Source organism: Desmodus rotundus, chromosome 1 (genome assembly GCF_022682495.2).
Source record: "Desmodus rotundus isolate HL8 chromosome 1, HLdesRot8A.1, whole genome shotgun sequence".
Classification (NCBI taxonomy): domain Eukaryota; kingdom Metazoa; phylum Chordata; class Mammalia; order Chiroptera; family Phyllostomidae; genus Desmodus; species Desmodus rotundus.
The window spans coordinates 181,954,298-181,977,816 of record NC_071387.1 but is presented as its reverse complement, the minus strand read 5'-3'; the positions used below and the strand labels follow the sequence as shown (position 1 = coordinate 181,977,816).

At 48.4% G+C, this 23,519-nt stretch overlaps 1 protein-coding gene across 1 annotated transcript in view; it reads right to left on the bottom strand.

The window, feature by feature from the left end:
- Nucleotides 1-21,734: 21,734 nt before the first annotated feature.
- Nucleotides 21,735-23,519, bottom strand: part of UBE2QL1 (ubiquitin conjugating enzyme E2 QL1) — a 39,406-nt gene continuing 37,621 nt past the window's right edge. The window contains exon 2 of the mRNA XM_024578511.4: nt 21,735-23,092. Within this exon, the coding sequence (XP_024434279.2) occupies nt 22,961-23,092 (132 nt within the window). The 3' untranslated portion in view covers nt 21,735-22,960. The remainder of the gene's footprint in view (nt 23,093-23,519) is intronic.

Genomic DNA, 23,519 nt, shown 5'->3' with positions numbered 1-23,519 from the left:
AGAGGTACCCGTGTCGAAATCCAAATGCTGGCAGGCTATCGGAGCCATTCTTCACCTTGCTTTTTTGAACTTATCAACATATATTGAAGGTGCGCTTCAGTAAATACAGAGCTGCCTCATTTTTTAGCGACTGCACAATATTATTTGATCATGGACACATGATAATCTACTTCATTAATTCCCTGTTAGGCAGTGGTTTCCAATCTTTTGCTCTTATCTTACTGAGGTGGTTAAAGTTGCTCACATCCTTTCACACTCACCAAAATGTCTGCTGGATAAGTTCCTGGAAGTATAATTCCAGGATTTGTTCAGTGAAAGTATGTGGCACTTTAAATTTGATGGGAATCATCGAACTACAACCATCCAGAGAGCGTGGTCTGCGTGGACCGCCTTCCGCGGTGTGCGAGGGGCCTTGCCCATAGCACGCTGCAGAGGGCGAGATGACTTGTAGCTCACCGCCGACGTTTGCATTCTCTCATGAGATTGAGCATGTGTCACATGCTTATCGGCTGTTAGAATTTGTAGAGTTTTTCTTACTTCTCTGCTTGCTGAACTTTTACTTTGTGATTTGGAGGCACTGCATTTATCAGAGAACTGAGCCATTTGATTTGGCAAGTCTTTCTTTCAATTTGTCTTGCCTTGACTATTTTATTGTTTGTTTTTTTTTTTCACACAAGCGCTTTTATGTAGCTGCATCGATGAATCTTTTATTTTGTGTTCACGGATTTGGGGTCATATTTGAAACAACCTTCCCCACTCCAAGACTGTAAAAGTCAGCTGACTTTAGATCCCTCCCCACACACACATGCATTCATACACTGTATTAGATGTAATTCTACCGTGGTTACATTGCTTGACATTCACCCATACAACTAGTGAGCTTCTGAGCTGGAAGGGAGATCAAAGATCAATATATGGAGCCTCTTGTCTTAGCAGTGAGAGAACTGAGACCCCTGAAGTGACAGTTATCACCTGACGTCACATCGGCAGCTGGCCATGTGGCTATGTGAGCACAGGCCACAGGGAAGCCACCCTCTGTCCTCTGAATTCTGGCCAGCCCCACATCACCCCCATGCCTGCTGTCTCTGGGGAATGCAGGAGAAGAGCTGAATTATGGCATCTACTTTGTAATCTTCACATACAGCTTCAAGTTGAAATTCAATTGATTTAAAAATAAAGCAATGCCTTAGGTTGTGGGATTTGGCAGGAATTTTGAGATACAGATGCAATTCCAGGAAACAAAGAGGAGAAATGCTTTTCCTGCCAATTCTTTTTCAGGGAAATTAAAAAGAAACAAACAAGTTTTTGCAAAAGCTCATCCTAGCTGTGGGCTTCCTTGGGAGAGTGACACAGGATTAAGAGTTTAGAGAAGAGGGGCCACACCCAACGGGGAGAACCCAGTGGAAGACACCTGGATGCCTGACCGATTGGCAGTGGTGGGTACAGGAACTAGGGGCAAGAATGGAGGGACAGTGGCCTTTGAAGCTCTTTTTGGACATTGAGGATGTTAATTGCTGCTTGGCAGTTCAATGGAATCCAGCCCACCTGTCACCCAACTTTGATCTTGGAGAAGGCCCCAGACTGGGGTTGGAAGGTGGCTGCTTTGCTGGCAAGCCTTTCCCTCCTCCTCTCAGTAAAGTGGAGTCATTCATTACCCAGCCCACGGGGACAATTCACCTCCTAGTGCCTCTAAATCAAAAAGCCATGCTCTCTAACCGTCTGGTCCATGATCTCAAATAGATCCACATGGCCTTCCACTCACACTGTAAGTCCTCGGGGCCCAGGACTCAGAGAAGGGACACAGAGCCCCGGCTCCAGTTAGGGGAGGGCAAAGCCACCACCCACAGGGCGGAGCCAGCCATTGTGAATCAGGTCAGGAGAGGTCAGGCCTTGGAGAGAGGGATCTTTCGTGATTCTCCATGGCGAAGGTGAAAGTGGGAAGGCAGACTAGAAGGAGTGAGGGGGGTGGGAACAGTTTGTGGGAAAGGGGAGGGTTTGTTCAGAGGGCATATCAATGCCCCCTGGGGTCTGATCTCTGTTATTCACCATACACCAGGGTGCCACATAGCCTGTGGCTAGAGTTAGCCTCATAGAAGAACACGTACCTGTGTGGCCTCCTAAGCTGGGGTGCACAGTCCCCACACCCCCTGCTGATCTCACCTTCCCAGGCATCAGGGGCTCACCCTATGCCCCCACCACTTTCGCAGCCCATGCATCTGCAGCCATCCACCTCCTGGCTTACCTGGCACCTCCCCCTCTCTCCAAAAAGTACCCCAGGGTACCTGGGTGCATGGGTCCCTCCTGCAATCCAGCCCACCTGGTTGAGACTCTGAGCTGCCACCTGCTGTCTCCTGGGCTGAGAGCCTGAGATTGGCCAGCCAGGGAAAGCCAAGCCCGCAGCTACAGGGACCCAAGGGAACAGGGACAGGATCCAGGCAGGAGGGTCCCAACAGACTGCAGCTGTATGTGCTTCTGCAGTTCCTGAGGTTGGTGTGTTGTCCTTTGTCCCCAGAGACTCAGGTTTCAAAGCCTATTGCTTACAACTGCACAGGTGTGCTGGGTGGAGGGGAAAGGCAGCGGGCTTTGGATATCAGTTACAGGTAACAACCCCCAGCGGGCACACCAGACTTGGGGGCATTTGCACAGGCCCCATTTGCCCCTCCCAGATGACAAAGAATCAGCAGTCATAGCCTCTGAGACCCATCCGGCCTGCTTGCAAAACCCCAGCTAGCCTTCCTGGCCTCCAGCTCCAGGTGTTCCCTGGACCTTGTAAAACCCTTTCCATGAAAGTTAGCATCTCTCCCTCCACACCCACCTCCCAGGGATGTTGGTCCACTCCTTGTGTGAGGGGGTGACCCAGGCCGGGAAGAGTATCTTCTATAATTATAGCTCAACCTGCCAAGAAGATTCTGGTGAGCTTAAATTTCTGCAATTAGTTTTTTAAATGTTTTTAGTATAACTTCCAAATGTCAAATTTATATCCATAATGCTGAATAAGTATGCTTTTTAAACTACATCCCCACAAGACTCCACAGGGATTGTCCCTGCTCCCTCCTTGGAAGGCAGGAGAGAAATGCAGTGATGGCCAGCTGTGAGCAAACCCTTTGAAGTTTCCTCCTGCTTCCTTGTCCTCAAACACGGGTGTAGCTAATAATGGCCACCTTGTAGCATGTGTCCGTGTTGAAATGAGATAGCAGACACTCAGCAGATATTGGCTAAGGAGACAACGGGGGGATGCAAATAGGGAATCACCCACAGGGTGACGCCTCGCAAGCATTGCCTGAGTCAGATCTGACAGTCGAGGCAGGAGGGAGAAGTCAGTTTCCAAGCTCTCTTATGTGGTTGTTGACAGGAGTCAGCTCTAGGGGAGTTGATAGACTGAGGGGGCCTCAGTCCCTGGTTTCTCCAACACGGAATTCACTTCTCACCGAAGTGACTAAGTCAGGGCGGCAGGTATACAGGGAAGAGTTAACACAACAGGCCTGAGATGAGTGCAGGTAGGCCATTGGCTGGCTTCCCGAAACTGGGATTTTGGGAGTGTTCCCCCAACCTTAACTGTTAAGGAGGGTTCCCTGTGCCAAACTGTTTATGCAAATGATTAATTGAACACCTGCTTCCCTTGTGGAAGTCTCAAATCACAGAGGGTTGCTATGTGACCAGCCCCAGCCCCAGTAAAAGCCCTGGGTGCTGAGTCTCTACTGAGTGTCTCTGGTGGACAACATTTCTCACGTGTTGTCGCAACTCATTGGATGAATCAAGTGCATCCTTTGCAACACCCCTGGGAGAGGCCTCTTGAAGGTCAAGCCTGCTTTCCTCTTGCTGTCCCCCCATGTGCCATTTTCTTCTTTGTGAGTTTGTAACCCATTTCCTCTAATAAGTCAGAGCTGTGAGTCCAAGTCTAATCTGAGTCCTCTAAGGAACCATCGAACCTAAGGGTGGTCAGGGACACCTGACTCAGCAAGACAGACGTAACCATTTTCTATAACCTTATCTTGGGAGTGCATTTGCTGCCATCGGTGCACTGGAAGCAAGTTGCTAGGTCCAGTCCACACATACACACACACAATACCCAGGGGCTGGACTCCATGGCGGTGGGGACCACTGGGGTCAGTTAGGAAGGCCGCCACCAGGCAGCAGAGCCAGGATTCAATGTGAACTGTAGCCTCCAGGGGCCAGGCTCCTACCCTCCACACCAAGGTGCTTACCATTCGCCAAAGGCATCGCGAGCAGGAACAGAAGGACAGACCAGAGCGCCGTTTCCTGAGAAGAGCTCTGATGATGGGTCTGCGTTTACTGGTGTGAAATAGGTATCATCCAGAGGTCATGGTGTCCACGGAGAGCTGTGCTCTGTGGTCTCACTTTTGCACGTAATGTTTTACATCATGTGTTCATTTATTGAACGGGTCCCACACTCCTGTAGTCTAATATTCAACATCTCTATCTTAACCTTGGCCACGGCCCACCTAGATTCCCTCCCTCAAGTCAGTCACTATTATCCATTGTTTTTTCTGTTTCCTTCCCGAGTTGACAGGAAAGTAGCATTATGTTCCCTAGAGCTTGTTGTAGATGAAGCTCAGAGTCTCCTCTGTACACACTCCCTGAAGGAGTCTCTGCTGACACGCAAAGAACTTCCTTCCCAGACGTTAAACTGCCCCTTGCCTGCTCCTGCTCTTGGCTGCCCTGCTCTGACCTCTATGTAAGGTGACTGGCTTTTCTTGTCAGGCAAACAAACATCAACCTGCTGGGCATTAGGAGGTCTTTTCTACAGAGATGCTATTAACCCAGTTCATTTTCATTTATGCATTTATCTTCTGTTTTACTTGAACATATTCTATATGGAAGTTACTTAATTATTGATTATTAAAGAAACCTGTTAATGGTCAAATACTGGGGTCTTGAGCAAAGAATTTTATGTTAGTCACAGAGAGAACCTGGCAGAAAATACTGACTGAATGAACTGAACAGCCCCACTGAGGTCTCTATGAGTTATGTGTTGCAAACGGACAGTTTAAGATTTAAGGACCTTTTCAGTGATCTAGCTTCTCTCCGCTGTGCCACACAGTGCTGGTGATGCCTAGTGGCATCTCTCAAGAAAGACTGACAGTGATAAAGGAGAGAACTGTGGTTTTACTAAGAGGTACTGCTTAGTATTAAGGTAGAACATCTGGGTAGGCGTGCTCTAGGATGGGCAGGTGATAGCAATTACTACAACCTCAACAATCCTTATTAGTTATTACTTGTTCTAGTTACTGCCAAATATCTAATCATCCTAAAACTTAGTGGCTTAAGGCAAAAACAATGTTTTTATTATTTTCAAATCTGTATCATTTCCTTCTCCTCCTTTTGGGGGTTGACTGGGCTCAGCTGGGTTGTCCTTGGGGTCTCTCACATGATAGCACTCGGGTGGTGATTGGGACGAGTGTCCCTCAAAGCTGTCCTCACTCACACATCTGGTCATCCATGCTGGTTGTTAGCCTGAACCTCAGCTGGGCTGTTAGCCGGGACATTCCATGTGGCCTGAGCTTCCTCCCAGCATGGCGTCTGGGTGAGACTGAGCCCCAGGATACAGGAAGGAGGAGCTTCCTCTTTCTCAAGGCCTGGGCTTGGAATCTGGCACCAGGGTCACACTGTGGCTCCATGGATGGGATGTGAACATACAGGTATGTGTGTGAGCCTGGCTGGCTTCGTGGCTTCAGCCCTAGCTGTGATTCCCTTCAGAGAACTATGATGCACTTGCTGTCCACCAAGTCTGGTGCGGGAGCAGCTCCCCCACAGCCCATCAGGCAATGCCTTGCAACTTCCTGTGGTTGGGGGCCTGTGAGATCACACATGGGATTTGGGCCTGGAGCTGGTCTCAGTCACTGAAGCAAGCCCACCAAGTGAGGTTGTAGGGGTGGGATGGACAGGAAGGAGCCTGGCTCCAGGGCAGCACTCACCCCTACCTCAGGCAAGACTCTGCATCCCCCAGTACCTCTGCCACCAGGAGATGCTCCTGAGTCCTCCCCAGGCTCCGTCTCCTGACCTCCCCTGGGGGGTGGGCTCCAGAGGACTCTGTCCTTGGGATGTTATTCATTGATTTATTACCTCCCCACCCCTTAACTTCCCCAGATCCTTCACACCATCATGCTGTGACTATACATTCCTCTTAGCTGGAGGAAGGGAAACTTAAAAACTTCTTTTTCTCTGTCCCTTTGTAACCTGAGAATGTAGCCTACACCCACCGCCTGCCCTTCACTGCCCTGTTCACTGCTCAGCCCAGGACCCTGGCATCCCTGCCCCTTCACTGCCTTAGGGTCACCGAGTCACCCATTTCCCTGAAAAGGACCTCTCTCTGTGTTTTGGGGGCAGACGATGCTGCTTGCCTGTCCAGAGTTCATCCCCCTTCCTTACCAATGGAAACCCAATTTTATCTGAGGCAACACTATGTCCCTTGAAAAAATGAATGTTCCCGGTGCTCCTTGCAGCTAAGGTGGGAGGGATGCTGATTAACCCCTGTGCAGCCCCATGGGGAAGGAACAAGGCCCCTGGATTCCTCCCCCAAAAGCTATGGGGTATTTTTTGAAGGAGGGGCTAAGCTCTTAGCTTCCAGGGGCTTCAGCCCGAGGGCTTCCTTGCAGACATCCCTGTCCATCCATCACAGGAGGCACCAATCAGAGGGAAAGTAACGAGGTCCCTGCAGGGGTTTGGTGACTGTTCAGGTTTCCCTGCTTCAGTTTGTGGCCTTGTGGACTGTCTGAGCCAAGGCGCAACTCCCAGAGCCACCGGGCTTCTGAAAGGCTTTGCTGGAGGAAAACCCTGGGAGTTAGTTTCAGCGTCATTACTCTTCAGGGTGTTATGGGCCGGCCGCGCCGAGAAGGCCATTCTCTGTCATCTCTGCCAAGAATGTCACAAGCTCTTTTGGAAAAACAGCTCATCTTGGCCAGAGCCCTGGTGTCTAGACGACCAGCTTGCCAAGCCCCAGGGCCTGCATCAAGTGGAACTCGGGAGGTGGCAGACAGGTTTGGTCGCAGAGCTCTCGGTGCTGACTCACCCAGAACCCTCCAGGCTGGGATAGGCAACCTGGAGGGCTGCTTCCTCTCCCAGAGAAAGGCACCCTCCATCCATGTCTGCGGGACACCAGCCCATGCTGGTGAAGGCTCAGACTCCCCATGTTAGCGGGAAGCCTCTGGACACCATGGCTCATTCAGGGTTCAGTCAGAGCAAACGTTTCCAGGAGCTCCCTGGGCCCAAAGACTGCCTTCCCAAGGAAGAGATGAAAGTGGGAAATGGTCATTCTGTGGCTTTGGGAGACTCAGAGAGCAGAGGAGGCAAAAGTGGGTGCCGGGGGCTGAGACCTTGCCAACTCCCTAGTTCCCCAGCTGCCCCATGCTGTGCTCAGCTAGGGCCTCACCTGACCCCTACACCTTCCCCAGAACAGGTCTCCTCCCTCCTAGCCAGCCTCAGTGGGAGGTTGCAGGCAGCTTCTTTATGGCCTGCAGGGAAGTGGGGAGGGAAACCCGTCCCCCTTCCTGGGCCTGACCTATTCCTCAGGGTACCCACAATATCCTAGCAAGCCAAGGCACAGAGCTACCTGGATGGAGCCATTTGCAATTTGGAATTTGAGGCCTCATCATTGTCATCCAAGAGTTGCCCACTGGGGGAGACTCGAGTCACAGCTGAGTCACAACTGGGACGGCATGGGCCCCAGCCCCATGGGTTTGTCCCAGTGATAGGGTTGGCTTGCTCTGCTGGGCGCCAAGAACTCAGGGGAGGCCCATGCGGTCCCGGGTAGTATTTTTGTTTCCCTTAGATAAATAACCAAAAGTGGTATGGCTGGATCACATGGTAGTTCTATTTTAGTTTTTTTAGGAATCTCCATACTGTTTTCCACAGTGGCTTCGCCAATTTGCATTCCCATCAGCCATTCACAACAGTTCTCTTCTCCACAACCCCCCTTGCATCTTTCCTTACATCTCGCTCCTCTTTTGTTTTTTTTCTCAGGTTAGAAATAGATGGGGAGCTGGCCTGCAAGCAAGGCCTCAAGTACTCACCATGTGCATGCCCTGAACTAGCTAGCCCCTCTTCTTAGCTACGTGGGGAGAAAACCAGGGAGATGGATGGGGGCATCTGCTTCCCTGTCTCCTGCTGGTCTCCGTCTGTAGTCGTGGTCGCGCGGGATCACGAAGATGTCCATTATTGTTGGGCCTTTCCACTCTGTCCGTGTCAACGGAGGGTATACAGGAATGGTAAGAGAACATGGAGAGAAAGCTGTTTTCCCAGGAAGAAACACTCTTCACTTGACTAACTAAGCTTTGTTCAATTGCTGCAATAGAAAACAAAAATTTGCAATTTGGAAAACGCTGGGGGAAAATTCCATGCCTGCACGTGTCCAGTTTTTATAAAGTTTTCTGTGCTTTTCCCTGCTGCGCTGGCCTGGAAAACGCATCGTTGCAGAGGGGCCACCGTAACCTTGCCATGGCCCTTTTCTGGGCACTCAGCAGTTTTCACAGACTTGACAGATATAAATGCTTTACAATAACTTTCTTATTGCATTTTAGCAGAAACAAGTTTCTAAATATCTGTGTCTGTGACCTTCACTGCAGAGCTGAGAAGGATGTGGTGTCGCTTGTTCCTGGTCGGACAGCAAGTGGTGACATGGCTGCACTTGGGCTCCATCCCTCTCAGGCTCATAAATCTTCCTGCCATTTGGCCCAAATCTGGAAAACATCTCAGACGGATGGAGAGACCTGGAGATATATACTTATAGTTGAAGATGAATTTTTTCCCACTCTACCTTTTAAAATGCTTAAATTCTACTTTTAAAGCCTTAGTCTTGCAATTCCCTTTCAGCGAGTTCACTGTGGCGTGTTTCCTGGCTGTGTTCATGCTCCAGAGGGGTCTGGGCTGCTCTGCGCTCTCTCTTCCCACCCTGAGCGAGTGGTACTTTGCAGCCCGGGAGGCAGACAAGGCCCAGGAGTGGAGGAGAGTAGACACAGAACAGAGCAAATTCCTTCGGCCAAGGTGCTGTACCTACATCCCAATGGGATTGGTCTTTCATTTTTTTCATTTATTTCCTGTATCCAGTTTTTCACATGAGTCTAATAATGCTTCTATTGAAATGACATTTTAAATCAGTTTAATTGAGATATAACTCACGTACCATATAATTCACCATTTAAAGTGTAAACTCCAATAGTTTCAACATATTCAGATATGTGCAACCACGGCAAATTTTAGAACCTTTCGTCACTTCAGAAAGAAGCCTGTAGCCTTTAGCGCTCACCTGCCTGCCCCCCCGGGCCTGCCTGAGCCACACCAATACACTTTTGTCTCTATAGATTTCCCTGTTTTGTGTGTCCCACTCACCATTGCACCCACAGCACCCCCAGCACCTGCACCTAGCAGGGTCAAATACACTCTGGGACAAATAAGTGATTCTGTGAAGGAAGCCAATCACAGTGCCGCAGAGATTTGAATTACTGGAAAGAAGAGGAAGTGAAGCAGAGAAGGGAGGGGGTCCTGGCGCTGATATTCAAGGACACGCAGGGTGCCAAGCACTGCTTTAACCACTTCATGCAAATTAGATTATTTGTCATGGAGAGTAGCCTTCCGCAGAACTTACCTCAGCCTCCTTTTGACAAATAAAGAAACTAAGGCACAGAGGGGTGTAGATGCTTCAGTAGGTCACACAGCAAGTAGCAGTGGAGTCAAATGCAAATCCAGGTGGTCCGCCTTGCCTGGCTCCCTCCTCCCCACGTCACTTCTGCCATCTGCTTCTTGTTCACAGGCTCAGTCATTGGATAAAAAGTGGAAGGGACTCCAGAAGCCATCCCTCTTCTTCATTTTGGTCCCTGCCGACGCTGTGCAGTTGCACATCCGGAGCGCTGGGCCAGGCTCCAGCTGTGCACACACAGTGCACTTCCATTTCATCGTCCGTTAAAAGTAGACACTCTGCCAGGGGTAAATGGAACCTGAGGTTGGCAGACACCTCTTTTGTCTGGCACTCTGGCCTTGCTGTCCTGGGAGAGCAGCGGTCTTGCACCGCCGCTTTCTTGTCCCTGGGCTGCTTCTGTCCACATCTGGACTACCCAGGGCTGTGTCCACCTGATGTTCTGTGCTCCTGAGATCCATGGGTTTTGGAGTGTTTGTTGGTGGCTGTGTGTGGTGGCTCTTTGCGGAGACCCAAGGAGCAAGGGGGCTGCGGCTTCAGCTGCCTTGGCTCCTGCCCCCAGGGGCACAGCACATTATGTGCAAAGAGGCCATGAAGGTTGACTGGGAGAGTAGATTGTGGCTCACTGCCTCATGGGCGGCATCTATATAGCCCCCTTGTCTCTGTGCCAACTGAACTAGGAGGACCACTGGACAGGAAGTCAGGACCGGAGACCCCATCCCAACTGCCTGTCAGCAAGTCCTTGTCCTATCTAGGCCCCACTTCCTCCCTCTTTATGGTGGATGATGTTGGCATTGCACCTTAGAGCCACCTGGGAGCCTTTAGATGATACACCCCACCCTTCCCACCCTTACCTGTGAATGTTACGTCATGGGCCTGGCAAGGCCTGGGCATTGGCATTTCAAAGGCTACCCTGTGCAAACAGGGTGGGGAACCACAGGCTAGATGAGCCCCGGGTTCCTTTAACTCAACAGCTAGACACTTGTCTAAACTTTTAATCTGGAAAATAAACAGGTTCCTGAAATAGCTGATCTTGTCTGGCAAGAGAGAAATAAACTTATTTATTCAATGTATGTTTGTTTGCTGGTTGGCAGAAAGTGAAATTGGCAGTTAATGTTTATCCAGGGCCTTCTGAGCGTGTCATGGCGGTCATCCCCAGCTTGTCTCCCCTTTACTGCCCTGGCGGAGGATCACGGGTCCCTGTCATCACCTCCCCAGAAAGTGCGTCCTTGCTGGAAAGTAGAAAATCACACAGTCGTAGGGCCAGTCCCCAGTGGGCCCCTGGCAGAACCGCTGTGTCAGCAGTCTCAGAATAGCTGAGCAGCTATCTGCTCCTCCCCTGCCAAACATGTCCAGTTTAGTACAAAGAAAAAAGTTACTCCAGAAGAGTTATCAAAAATCTGCAAGGTCCAGTGTGTTCCTCCCTGAAGAGTATAAATAATACATGCTGCACAGGGAAGAGAATAATTCACATTTATAAATTTCTATCAAGAATTCTGCTTGCCTAGAAATCAGACCTGCAAGCATTGTGTTTTTGCTTTTAAAGAACAGGAAAAAAATGTGCCCCCTGGAGACTCCATGGTGATTGTCCACCGTCATTACGCCAGCTCTGAATTGGAAGGTCAGAAAGCAGGGAAAGAGCAGAATGCTCACGCTTTAGAATTGCCACCTGGTGATGCCAGCAGAGGCTCTGCCATGGCCTGGAGGCCATTTGTCATTCTCCACCAAAGGCTGAGTGACGGAGCTCGTTTAGAGGCCCTGGATGGCTTCAGGACTGAGAATCTGTACCTTTGGGCACAGGGCAGCAGCACAGCCAGCCATAACCAGGTGTCGCTGTACACAGAATTCTGTAGGAATGGGTCCGGGATAAAGAAGACCACCAGACTGGTCTTTGTCTTTTGGTATCCTCCAAATGCTCCATCGTTGTGGTGACAGCAGCTCTAAGTTCAGGCTGTCCCAGAGAAAGGAGAATCTCTCACTTGGTGGATCCGAGGGCATTTCAACACGGGCAGTGGAGTATCGGAGGACCCAGGTGATCGGAGGTGGGATGAGGAGAGTGAGTCCCTGTAGGAGATTTATAAGGCACTGGGTAGACAGCTCTGGATGACAAGTAAAAACCTGGGATGTTAATAGGCACAGTGAAGGTCTTAATGAAGGCTGGAATGTGGGACCAGCAGCTCTGGGTTAGGAGACCCCACGGGCAGTTAAGACAGCAGTGCCCCAGGTTCTAGCCATTGGGGGCCATGAGTCTGCCCTCCACACTCAGTCAGGCCTCTGTTTTCAATGACCCTCGTGAGTATCCACCCGTGGGCAGGTAGTGCCTGCATTTGGTGCAGGCGTGTCCTCTTCCCCCGCTCCACTCCACCGTGAGCCCCGTCCTGGTGTGTAAGCTGTCTTTTCAAATTCGTCCTCATCGCTGAGAATTCTTCTCCTGAGTCGCCTGAAGAATGGCAGCTCCTGGGTTAGTGAGGTGCTGTGACCTGTGGTCTCCAGGCCAGCCCCAGCCTTCTGTCAGGGACATCAGGAGACCTCCCGAGGTTGACCCCCCACTCCTGCTAAGTGTGCACGTGGAGCTGCTATACTCTTGCAGAGGCCACTGGGGAACTTGGAGGAATGATTTTGCTGGAAACTTCTGGAACCTTCCTTTATTCCCTTGTCCCTCCCACCCCCCTTTACCAGCCTCAATGTAAATCTGAGTTTCCCATCCCACACGCACCTTTATTCCCCTGCCGTAGCAATAGCATCCTCAGTGTTTTAGGTCCCCATTGCCCCGCCCACCCCATCACCCTTGCTGACACGGACACTCACTGGAAGCTCATGACCACAGCTTCCTTTTCTGTTTTTTCATGGATCCCTCACCATTTTTCTAAGTAAAAATTTATGGGAAATATATATCTTTTTCCCTACTGAAATGGAAAGAAATAAAAAAGAGAACCCACACAAATAGAACGTTAGAAAGCTCAAGTGGGCAATTTGGGCCCATTCTGTGCGAATTCTGCGGTTTCAGGGCCCACGCAGCCTCGCTCCCAGCTCTTTGTTCCGATGGCCCCGCTGGGTCCCCGGGAAATGCACATCTCCACCCGGCACCGGGAGCAGGACAGGAACCTTTAATTGATGCATCTCCTACTTCCACCCGATGTTCAGAATTGCAGGGGAGGAAAGGAAGCTTTGGAAAGAAAAAAATATAGTTCTCCATATGAGAGGGAAAGTAAATTATAGGGTGAGCTCTAGACGGATATTTTTGCCCAGGGCCTGATTGTATGGCTGGCTCGTGTACTGTTTGCGGTGCCGTCTTCTGTTTTAGGCTGGGAATCAGAAGGGATGTGTCCTCCTGTGGGCCACGCCCAGCAGCAGACCCCTGACCTGGCTAGCCCCAGGGCTCTGAGCAGTGTGGTCTCTGGGACCACCCTCCCACGGGAACCATGAGAACCAGGTCCAAGTCAGGAGGCACGTCCGCCCCTCCTCATCCTGGTGACAGAAGCCGATCCCCTGCAGCTTGATTATTTCACACACCCCTCCAAGGCTCCTAGAGTCCCAGCCTGGATCAAGTTGGGGAAGAAAAGTAATTAACCTCTTCCAGAACCACCCACACATCGGCACCCCCGTTCCGAAGCTGCCAGCTTAGAAAAGGGGCTGAGGCCGAGCCTCCCTCTTTCCTGGTTCCTAGTCTCTGTCAGCCTCTAACATGTTCTCTTTCTAGTTAACCCTTCACCAGGCCTTACAGCACCTGCTACGCACAAGTCAGGCAGAGCCATGGGTGGGACTGAATCCTGTTGGGCAGGTGAGAACCAGCAGCGGCTAAATCCTGCACGGATTCTTTTTGGGAGATAAACCTTCTGCTGGTGGAGAGAGGGGCAAGTAACCCAGGTGGCCAGGAGACCCTGCGGAAGGGAGAAGCCTTTTTCTCAGTGTGTTTAGACCCAAGGGGTGGGTCTGCCATGGGCGGGAGGGCAGTTAGGGTGGTTTGTTTCTCAGAGGGCAGCGATGTGTCCTCCTACTTGTTGGTGATAGATTTACAGGGCTGGCATTTTCCCTTTCTGGAGAAGATGTACCTTTTTATACCAAAATCGAACGTTCCTTTCTCTTCCTCCTGATGCTCCAATCATCCCAGAAGATGTGTGCTCATAGCCAGGAGGGGGTGGCAGGAGGGAGGGCGATGAGTCAGGACCGGGAGGAGGCATCTGCAAGACCCCAAGGTAGGACTGGGGCCCTTGCTGGTGAGTCAGCACACACCTCCCCCCAGGTGTTTGTTACTTAGAGCAAATGTGACAGAGGGAGATGTAGTTAAAGGAAAGGTGCCCCAGGTAGGTGGTGATTCACCCCAAAGGAGTAATCGTGACTCCTACAGACATGAGCGGAACTGGAGAGAACCTCTTACACCAGGCAGAATCATGCTGGCCATGCCTCCTGCTTTCTCCTCAGAACCTCCACTGGAGAAGCCGTGGGCCCAGTGTCCCTCCTAATGCAGGGCCTTGGGTGAACTGACCGTGAGTGGGGAGATGCACTGGCAGCCCTGAACCCCACCCCCCATCCCAGCGCCGGGATGCTGAGAAGATGGACCTGGGCTTCCAGGTCCAATGCTTGTGGAGAAGCCAACATGGGCAGACCTCCCTGGAGAAAAGGATCTATAGATCGGGGAGGAGGGAAAAGCTTTGCTGTGGAGCCAGAGGCAGAAAGCACTGTGATTCGGGTGTGTGTACAAATTTCCATGTTGACAATGACGCCTAGTGGGCTTGCAGACTCATCACTCTAATGCCTGCTTCTGCATTCCCATCACTGTCTCCCTGTGCTTCTGTTCTCAAATCTCCCTGGGCCTCTCTCTTACAAGGACACTTGTCATAGGATGTAGGACCCAGCTTGGATCCCAGAGGACCCCATCTTGAGATCCTTAACTTAATTACATCTGTAAAGACTCTTAAAAAAAAAAGAGACTCTTTTTAAAAAATAACTTCACATTTACTTGTTCCTGGAGTTAGGGCAAAGACATAATTTTGGGGCACCACTATTCAATCCAGTACTATATACATATATTTTTTTCTCTTCATGTTCCAAGATAGTGTCCAGTTCTTAGATGTGTCACATGAATTTGTATGTATAGATATGCTTTATACTCTAAGGCCACATGACTAAAAGAGACAAGGTCCCCATTTCTGGTCCCAGGTTTAAAATAGACCAGATGAGGCCCCTGGCCCCTGAATTTAATTTCCTGTACCTTAAAACGCCCTTATGAAAAAACGAGATCTCAAGGTTATAGTTCCCTTGTCACAAAGAATCCTTTCACTATTAAAAGTCAGTGGAATAGGCTAGTTTTAAGACCTTCTATGTGACGGGAAGAAAGCATGTTTGAACAGGCTCTGAGTTTAGGACTCAGCCTGAGGCAGTCTGAACCAAATTAAATGGCAGGGTCATTTCCACTGACCTCTGAGGCCCTTTCCAGCTCATTTATTAAATAAATAATTGGCACAGAGATTGGCAGGAAGAGCCTTTGCTCTGGTTTCCCACATTAACTTTCTAAAGTAAATTTTAGCAAGCTCCAAGCTACCATTTGCCAAAAGCAGCATGTAGTCCCACCATTTGAATGTGGTGGGAAGGTCGAGGACCCTGGATGCCATGAAGTCCAGGACTCTGGGGACAGCTGACAGGATACAAGCCCCCCGGCAGGTGAGAATGGAGACCCCCTGGAGGCTCCAGGTCACAGTTGAGAGGAGAACAGAGGAGGCAGCATTGCATGGAACGGTGTGTTGTTCCAGAAATTATATTTTATGGAAAAGCAACACCTTAAAATGTAGAAACTAGAGTAAAGTAAGAAGAAAATCCATGAAGCAATGAGAATAAGAGTACTTAAATCAGCTGTGTGTGTGTAGATACCCAGAATTTGCTCCCAAAGTACTGTCAAATGCAAAATGATCTTTAGCATTTAAGAGGGATGAAGTCTAAAAAGCTGTCACTGCAAATATCCCTTGTAGTCAGAGGTTTCAAAGTTGTTTTGGTGACAGGAAAGTAATTGACCATGTGGAAGAAAATCACATTAGAAAAATCAATTACACTTTAAATGCCTGTTTCCTCTTCACAAGCTTGGCATAGTACTCTGCCTAGCAGCATTGCCTGTGTTCTAAAGGGGCCTTGAGAAATTTCAAACTTCACAAATGTAGAAAAAGAAAACAAAACCGGAGTGGTTTTCCATGGGAATGTTGTTTAGAATCATTTGATTGTATTTAACCTTAAAAATTATTTGTTAGAAAATCTTTCATGACCCCCCCCAAAAAAAAACCAAAACCAAAGCCAAAAACAAAAAACCTTTTAGAAATGCTCTGGCATATGTTTAAACAAAAATAGTTGTATTTTCAAGTCCCTGGATCTGACCCTGTTGCCTCGCTCCTGGCCAACCCATGCACTGTTATACACGATCCCTACAGAAGGCTGAACAGATCGACTCTAACCCCATGTGTGCCAACAGATTGTGTATCCAACTACCTCAACAGCCCTATGATTTCCCTGTGTTTATTAAAAATAACTTGCTTCCATTACTATGTAGCACTTATTCTGGCATGGAAATAAAACTCATCAAGACAAATACTTAGTGACAGACAGGCAGAGCTCACCAGCCTGCATTTTCCATTGTTTTGACCAGTCATTATTCTACTGATACAGAGGCCACACCTTGAATTCTCAGCATTCGGATCCAGGTGCAATCCTGTTGGCCCCTTTACTTTTGCTTTAAGAAAACTATGTCTCTGGCCCTGACTGGTGTGGCGTAGTTGGTTGGGCATTGTTCTGCAAAGTGAAAGGTTGCTGGTTCAATTCCTGGTAGGGACACATGCCTGGGTTATGGGTTTCTCTTCCTCTCTTTCTCCTTCCCTGCCCCTCTTGCTAGGGGTAAATAAATAAAACCTTAAAAAAAAGAAGACTATGTTCCTGAACATAGATTAGCCAAGCCCAAGCCAGCGCAGTCACCTCCAGCTAGTGTTGGAGATGACCTGGGGAGAGTGAGCCTCTCATCCACCTCCACTGCCCCAGAGAAATTCAGAACCAGTGCCCTATTGATGGTGGGTCTGCCACGTCTTCAACCAAAGAAAAGGAAGCATATCCACTGGGGACGAAACGAACCACCTGAAGTAGTGCAGAACAGCCTCTCCAGCTGTCCGCTTGACAGTGCCAGACCACTCTCACTGGTATTTCCCAAATCACGTGTTTGTTGAGTATCAGTTACGTGCCCCGCATGGGGCTTCACGATTCCCACACATTGCCTGCCTTGTCACAGCAACCCTCAGCAGTAGACATTGACTTCATAAGTTTAGTCTGGAAAGTGAAAACTAAGTGTCTTGGAGCCTCAGTTTCTTATCCACAGGTGATAAGAGGCAGAGGGAATAATAAGTTTTGATTTCAAAGCTTATGTCTATTCAATAGGAAAATCATCACAGTCTCAGATTTTAAATGAAAAATGGCCTCTTGGTTGGAAAATAATCTCAAATATTGACACAGGGGTGGAGAAATTCCTCTGATAAACAGTTTAAAATAAAAACTGAAAGCCAGCTTCTATACTTATGTGAAAAGTTACTAGAGGTACCCTTTAAGTAGATTGAGCTCAGGGATGTGAAAATTGTCACTTTGCAGAATTACTGCTCTATAGCAATTTCCAGAGAAGTATCTCTGTAAACCTCATTAGTTTAGGCTACAGTGTTGTGCTAAGCACACAGTTTCAATTACATTGAGAAACTTTAATGGGGATCTTTGGCAAACATATTAATAAATCTTTATAATGCAAATGGAAGCTGAAGGAGAAATCTTCTAAATCACACTGATGCTTAATTAGATTCAGGTCAGTTACATTTCACTGACTTTTATGGAGAATATCCATGACATGCTTTAAAACACGAATAAATCAAAGCGCAAAAGGTCAGAGGGCACCGCGTGATATAAAGCCACCCACAATGGACCATAGAGGATAATGCATGTGGAAACCATAAGGAATTCCAACAGATACTGCACAGGGAACATGCAAGGGCACAACAAACATTTCCTGGAAAGACATTTATTTGTTTTAAAGTCTTTCTTTTGAGAATACTCGTCTTTCCAATTAGGACAGTGTCTCTAGGCTACCTGACTCGTGCATTCACTCTCTTCCAATAATCAACATTTCTTTCCTACCTATTTCATGGCATCTCAATTTTCCCCCTTTCCTCTTGAGGACCACAGAATAGGACAGCTTTGGAAAACGTATATACCAAAGCCACAACGTGGATTGTGGTGATAGTCTGAAAGTTTACAGTAGACCACAGTGTGTAGATCAGCAGCCCACCGTGGTGGTACAGTGACAATGTTCACGGAGTAAAGTCACATCGGTTGGGGAGGCACGCAGGGATGAAACCTAGGACATCAAGTTACAGCAGCTCTATTTTAGCTCAATGAGTGTCATCGCCAATGTTGCCGGAGATGTATCGGTGCGGAGTTATTGCCTGCCTACAAAGGCGGACAGCCACTTAATTTGCCTCCAGTAGAGGAAGAGGGAAGTGCCAGAGTTAATCCGCGGTGGGAAGCAGTGCAGGTATTCATTCCCTCACCGCATACTACCTTACTGACCGAAGGGGATGACCCTGGAGGTTGACTCTCCCAATCCATTCTATATGTCTAGCCCTCTTATGACCTTGAAATAAAATCTTGCTTCCCTTTGGGTCTGCATTCCATTCACATACTTTGCTTTGATTATGTCTTTTTGGCCAGGACGCTTTGCTCCTGTGTTTCCTCTGGAAGGAGGCTAACATTGCTCATTGCCTTCCTGGATGTCAACCATGTTTATTTGGCATTTTCAGTTCGTTGACTACATCCTGCAGGTCAGATGGGCCCTGGGACTGAGTGATACTCAATACTATGTAAACTGGAGCCTCCTAAAATCAGAATGATAAGGTAGAACACAGCATAAATCCAAGGAACAGAGTTGTATATTATCTTAATGACTTTGGAGGAAAAAACAAATACTGATTGTGATCCCACGGGCTGAGATTTAAGTCCCTCACCACAGCTTTCCCAAAGCAGTCAGGAGTGGAAGCTCTGCTCTTTGCACCAACTTGCTTTTGACACATAATGGATCACTTTGGGTGTTTCCCAGCCAGTTTGGAAAACTTGTGGCTGCACTAACTCAGCTCTGGGATAAGGATGTGGACCATGTGAATTGCCGAATGGTTCATGGGTGGCATCACGGAGGATCAAACAGCACCAGCAAGAGAGAGGCCTTGGCTTGTTCCTCCAGCTGACTTTGGAAAAACCACTCAACCTCTCTTAGCTTATTTCCTCCACTGTAGAGCATCTGAAGTCCAGACTAAGTGGCCTCCCAAATTTGATGGTTCTGCCCTCCTCTGAATTAGCAAGCCAGTTCTACTTCTCCAGAAAGCAAATTCTATTTTGATTTTGCATGTTGTTCAGATAAAACACTGGAATATAATTCTTAGGTAAGGGGCCAGCCCTACTGCCATGTTAGGCTGTGAGGCTGGACTGCATCCTGCAGATCCACAGGCAGGGTCCTTGCAGGTGAGAAGTGGCAAGGAGCTGCCCAGTTGTCCCTCCATGGCCAGGGTGGACAAAGACCATGCCCTCTACTCAGGGACTCAGCCCTCCCCCATTTCTGTACCTGTCCTTTCCTCTTGCCCAGCTGTAGCTCAAGCCTGACTTACTCCGTAAAAATTTCCCTGGTTATCAGTTAGGAATCCTCTGGTTGCACAATGTTTGCGCTGCAGTTTAGCATTTAGATGTCTTTGGTCTCCACTCAGTTGTTGCTGGTTTCTGTGCATTTTTCTTGTCTTATGAGTTCCTGTATGAGAGGAGATGCGTCTCACAATTCTGCATTCGCTATATCTGAGTGAGTGGAGGGAAGGTCACTAAGTTTGGCTCATTGACTCAAAGCTGGGGGTCGGAGATAGAAAGCCAATGTATGACTACAAGGTAATTGTGATTGTTCAGTCTGAGTCCTTAACCAAGTGCGTTCTAATGAATACCAGTTAAAATGTGAATTTTCCGGTAACAGTAAAAATGACATGTAAAGTCCACATGATAATTTTGGGTTTGCCAAGTACTTCCCCTCATAATGTACTCAATTCTTACACCAGTTTTGTAGGAGTTTGTAGTAGAGGGAACTGAGGCTCAAGCAGGCAAAGTTTGTATTTGGCTTTCTATCCAGGGTCTTTTTTCACTAGTCCACAGATTTTCCTTTAAAAAAAATAAGGTTGAAATTTAATAGATGGAGTGAACTTGGGAACAGAAAAATCTGGGCCTAAATCTTTTTTTTTGAGAAATGGATTGTAGAGATTGTGAATCGTCTAGAAAGTATGTGCATGCGAGTGGATAAATGCGTGTGTGGAACTGAGCGATAACTTTGCTGCTCACATAGAACCTCCTAACCCCTAAGTAATCTTGATCTTCCAGAAAGCCATAACTACATGTGGGTCTCATCCACAGCTCTTGGTTTGCAGTGGGAGAGGGGCGGCCACCTGGGAACAAGGGCCGTTAGGCCAGCAAAACCATTAGATGGAAAGGAGTTTTAGGCTGATGGGAAGTGCACATGAGTTTGGCTCGGTGGCCTTTGGGGGCACTGGATTTCCCAGTGGTAATTGGGGTGTGGAGCTGACAAGATGTGGTCGTCTGTACCCTGGTCTAATTACTTCCCTGTGGTCCATCTGAAGAGGGATGGATTTCTCAGCTTGAGTGGGAGAGTGGCCCCAGCCAGCCCCCTTGCTGGGTCTGGATCTAGTCCCTCCCACACCGAGCTTTGCAGGCAGATGCCCACTTCAGAGGAGTGTGACTTGCTTGGCCACAGACACGACCCTCTACCGGGTCATCGGCACATCCAGGCTGGGCTGGCTGCTTGACCAACACTGTCATGTTTGCTTATGAGTCACCAGACAACAGGAAGGGAGTTGTTGCTTCTGACCAAAGGTCAAAGCAATAGTCAAGTTTTCAATGATTCCCCACTGCTTTGAAAATGAGAATGTCTTACCAATTTAAGTGAAAAATGCTTTTTCTTCCACTGGAGAATATTTCATCTGTAACTTCTAGTTTCTAATAAACCTAATGGAAATGCCAAGCGAAAGACATCAAATTCAGGGTGTACAGAGAATAGAGATGGAACCGAATGCCTCCTGTTGCCGTTGGCAGTAGCTTAGCCCACCTTTAGGAACCCTGCTGGCTGCCCCCATGGTGGCGTCCCTTAAAACAACATGCACAACCTTTCCACCAGCTAACAGACAGCAGCTTTGGACATAAAGAAATACCTTCAAGTACATGCATGTGGTTCCTTAAAGGAAGTTGCTTTTAATTTTACATTAGAAGAGGAAACTGTCTGGAAGGAAATGAACTCGGGTGCTTCCCTGGTAAGCTGTTTCTGTCCTAGCTCTTTAATGTCCACAGTGTGGTTCCATTACAATAAATAGCCAGGGGTCTAAAACCTCCTGCTAAATGTCAGGTTTCCAGGATGGTGAATTCCTCTGCAGAGGATCAGATGAATGAATGCTTTAAGTTCATTGTCATTGAATTTCGTTGACCATTGTTACTCAGAGGGAACTTGAGCATTCTCAATACACTGTCATTTGGGCTTAACAGAGCTGCATATGTTTTGGGGCACATAAAAAAGTGGTTGAAAGAATCAAAGTAGCCATAAAAGGCAGATTGGTGAATGTCCAGTCATGCTGGGAGGACTCTACCCTGTCTTTTGAAGCCAGATTAGATCTCTGACAACACTGGGCAGTGAGCAGGTAGTTTTTTGAGTAGCCAAGACTGCCTGAAGAATGGCATGCCATTAGCAAAGACTTCTCTTCCTTCAGAGTGGTAAGATATCATTGGCAACATTCAAATTTGGCCAAATCATCCCTTTATGTGCCAGTTTCTAGTTACCTCCCTGGTTGTTTCTGGGGACCATTTTAACCCACTGGCGTTTTGTAAAGACTATGGGTTCCTAGGACTCATCTGCTGTGTCTCCCTGCAGAAGGCTGTTGTGCTAGTTGTAGTACTTGAAATATAAAAATTGTTAAAATAGACTAAACATTTTAAATAGAAGCGTAGCCCGCAATGACTGTATTCTCGAGGCAGTGCGTCAGGTATGCATGATTTTATTTAAAATGTGTCCAGTAAGATTTTCCACTTGGGGTGAACACTTTTATCTTCCCGCATATTATTATAAACAGTACTTCTTCGTTTCATGGAGTTTCTTAGAAAGGTCTAAGTAACTTAACAGAGGAGAGAAATGAAACTGTGGGGAGATTAAATAACAGGAAGTTTATATCACAGTGGGGTGCTCCCACATCCCAGCCTCGGGGGACACACAAGTGACTACAGGGTGAAGAATTAAACCCGGTCATGCAAATCGTCAGACGATCACTTGGTCTCCTTTGGCAGTTCTGGCATTCCCTGTCACTAGCACACATGATAAAATGGGTCTGATGACTTCAGTGAGTGGAAAACTGTCTTTTGTTTTTGGCGGTGGGTTGACCAGCAGAGAGAAGACAGGAGTAGAAACTCGCTGTCTGAGGAGCATCTCAGGATATTGGAAGAGGCCGTCCGCATGCCACCACCCTTTGCTCTGAGCCCCAGGGAGCTCGCAGCTGGTGTCTGCAGGGTTGTGCACCCCACTGTGGCCACAGCGGCCCTGCCCTTCACCTACGGGCTCTAGTTTCTCTGTGGACACCACCCCATCCACATAGAGAGCACATCTGAACCAAGAGGGCAGTTGTTGTAAATCACTAGAACCTGGCAATATTAAAATTTTGTTTTCATGAGCCAAAGGTCATAGCACAAATGAGGTCTACATGTTGTCACATGGGGCCACAGAAAGACATGTCTTCAAGTGATGTTGCCCTTCCAGGGAGAGAAACAGAGAGAGAGAGAGCACAGCAAACATGTACTGGCGATGCAGGGCGCTCCTATGGAATATGAACGGCGCCACTGACACGAAATGGGTCGAGTAGGTGGCATCGAGTTGCCTGCCTGCTCTTTGGAGCTGCTGTCATGGAAAGAAGCTAAGGGCAATGTGGTCAGGGTGGAGGGGCAGGTGGGCTGGGAAATGTCACCATCTCAATCGTTGTTCTACAGTGACTTAGAGATGATCATTCATTTATGATCGAAACTTAATCCCGAACAGCGTTTGCTCCCTCTTTCTCTCTGTAAACACATCTGTTCATAAATAACTTAAATGTCTCCTTGGCATTCAGGATTCAGTTCCGGCTGGAGTAAAAAAGGATGGAGGATGCTCAGCGTCAAGGAGGAGATGGTGGGTGTCTGTGTGTGTGGAGAGGCCGCCGAAGCGTCTCAGGCGGCAGGTTGCAAACATCAGCCATCAGAGACGGGAGGGGTGACCCAGCCGTACTTTTCATGCGTCTTCACCAAACTCTTAAAGGTGGCTTCCGCTTCCTTGCGACTGAAGGACTTTTTTGATTTGCCAGCTTTTCTACAGATCCGCCCCTGTGTGAGAGGAAAAAGAAGCCAGGTTAGAACTTCGGTAAGACTCCTGTTTTCCACCATCTGTGTTCAAAGAGGTAAAGTTGTGGTCATTCTTAATGACTGAATCCATGTGTTGTAAACAGAGACACGGAGCACTACAGCTTTGGTACAAATCGTGTGGAGGAAGGAGTCCAGTGGCTGGCAAGCTTCTAGAGCGGGGGACAGGCACGTCTTCACAAACCCATGGCACCGACTTCCTCTGAACTTGCTCCTTCCATGATGCTGGGAAGCAACCTCTGCCAGTTCCCGAGAGGCAGGTCTGGCCTTATTGATGCATCAGTGCGGAACCCAGTGTGCCATCCCCAAGGCAGATAGATACTCTTCTAACTTCCTGCTCTCCCTCCACTGCATGCCTTTAGTTATAACTTTTAGTTCCTCTTCAAAAACA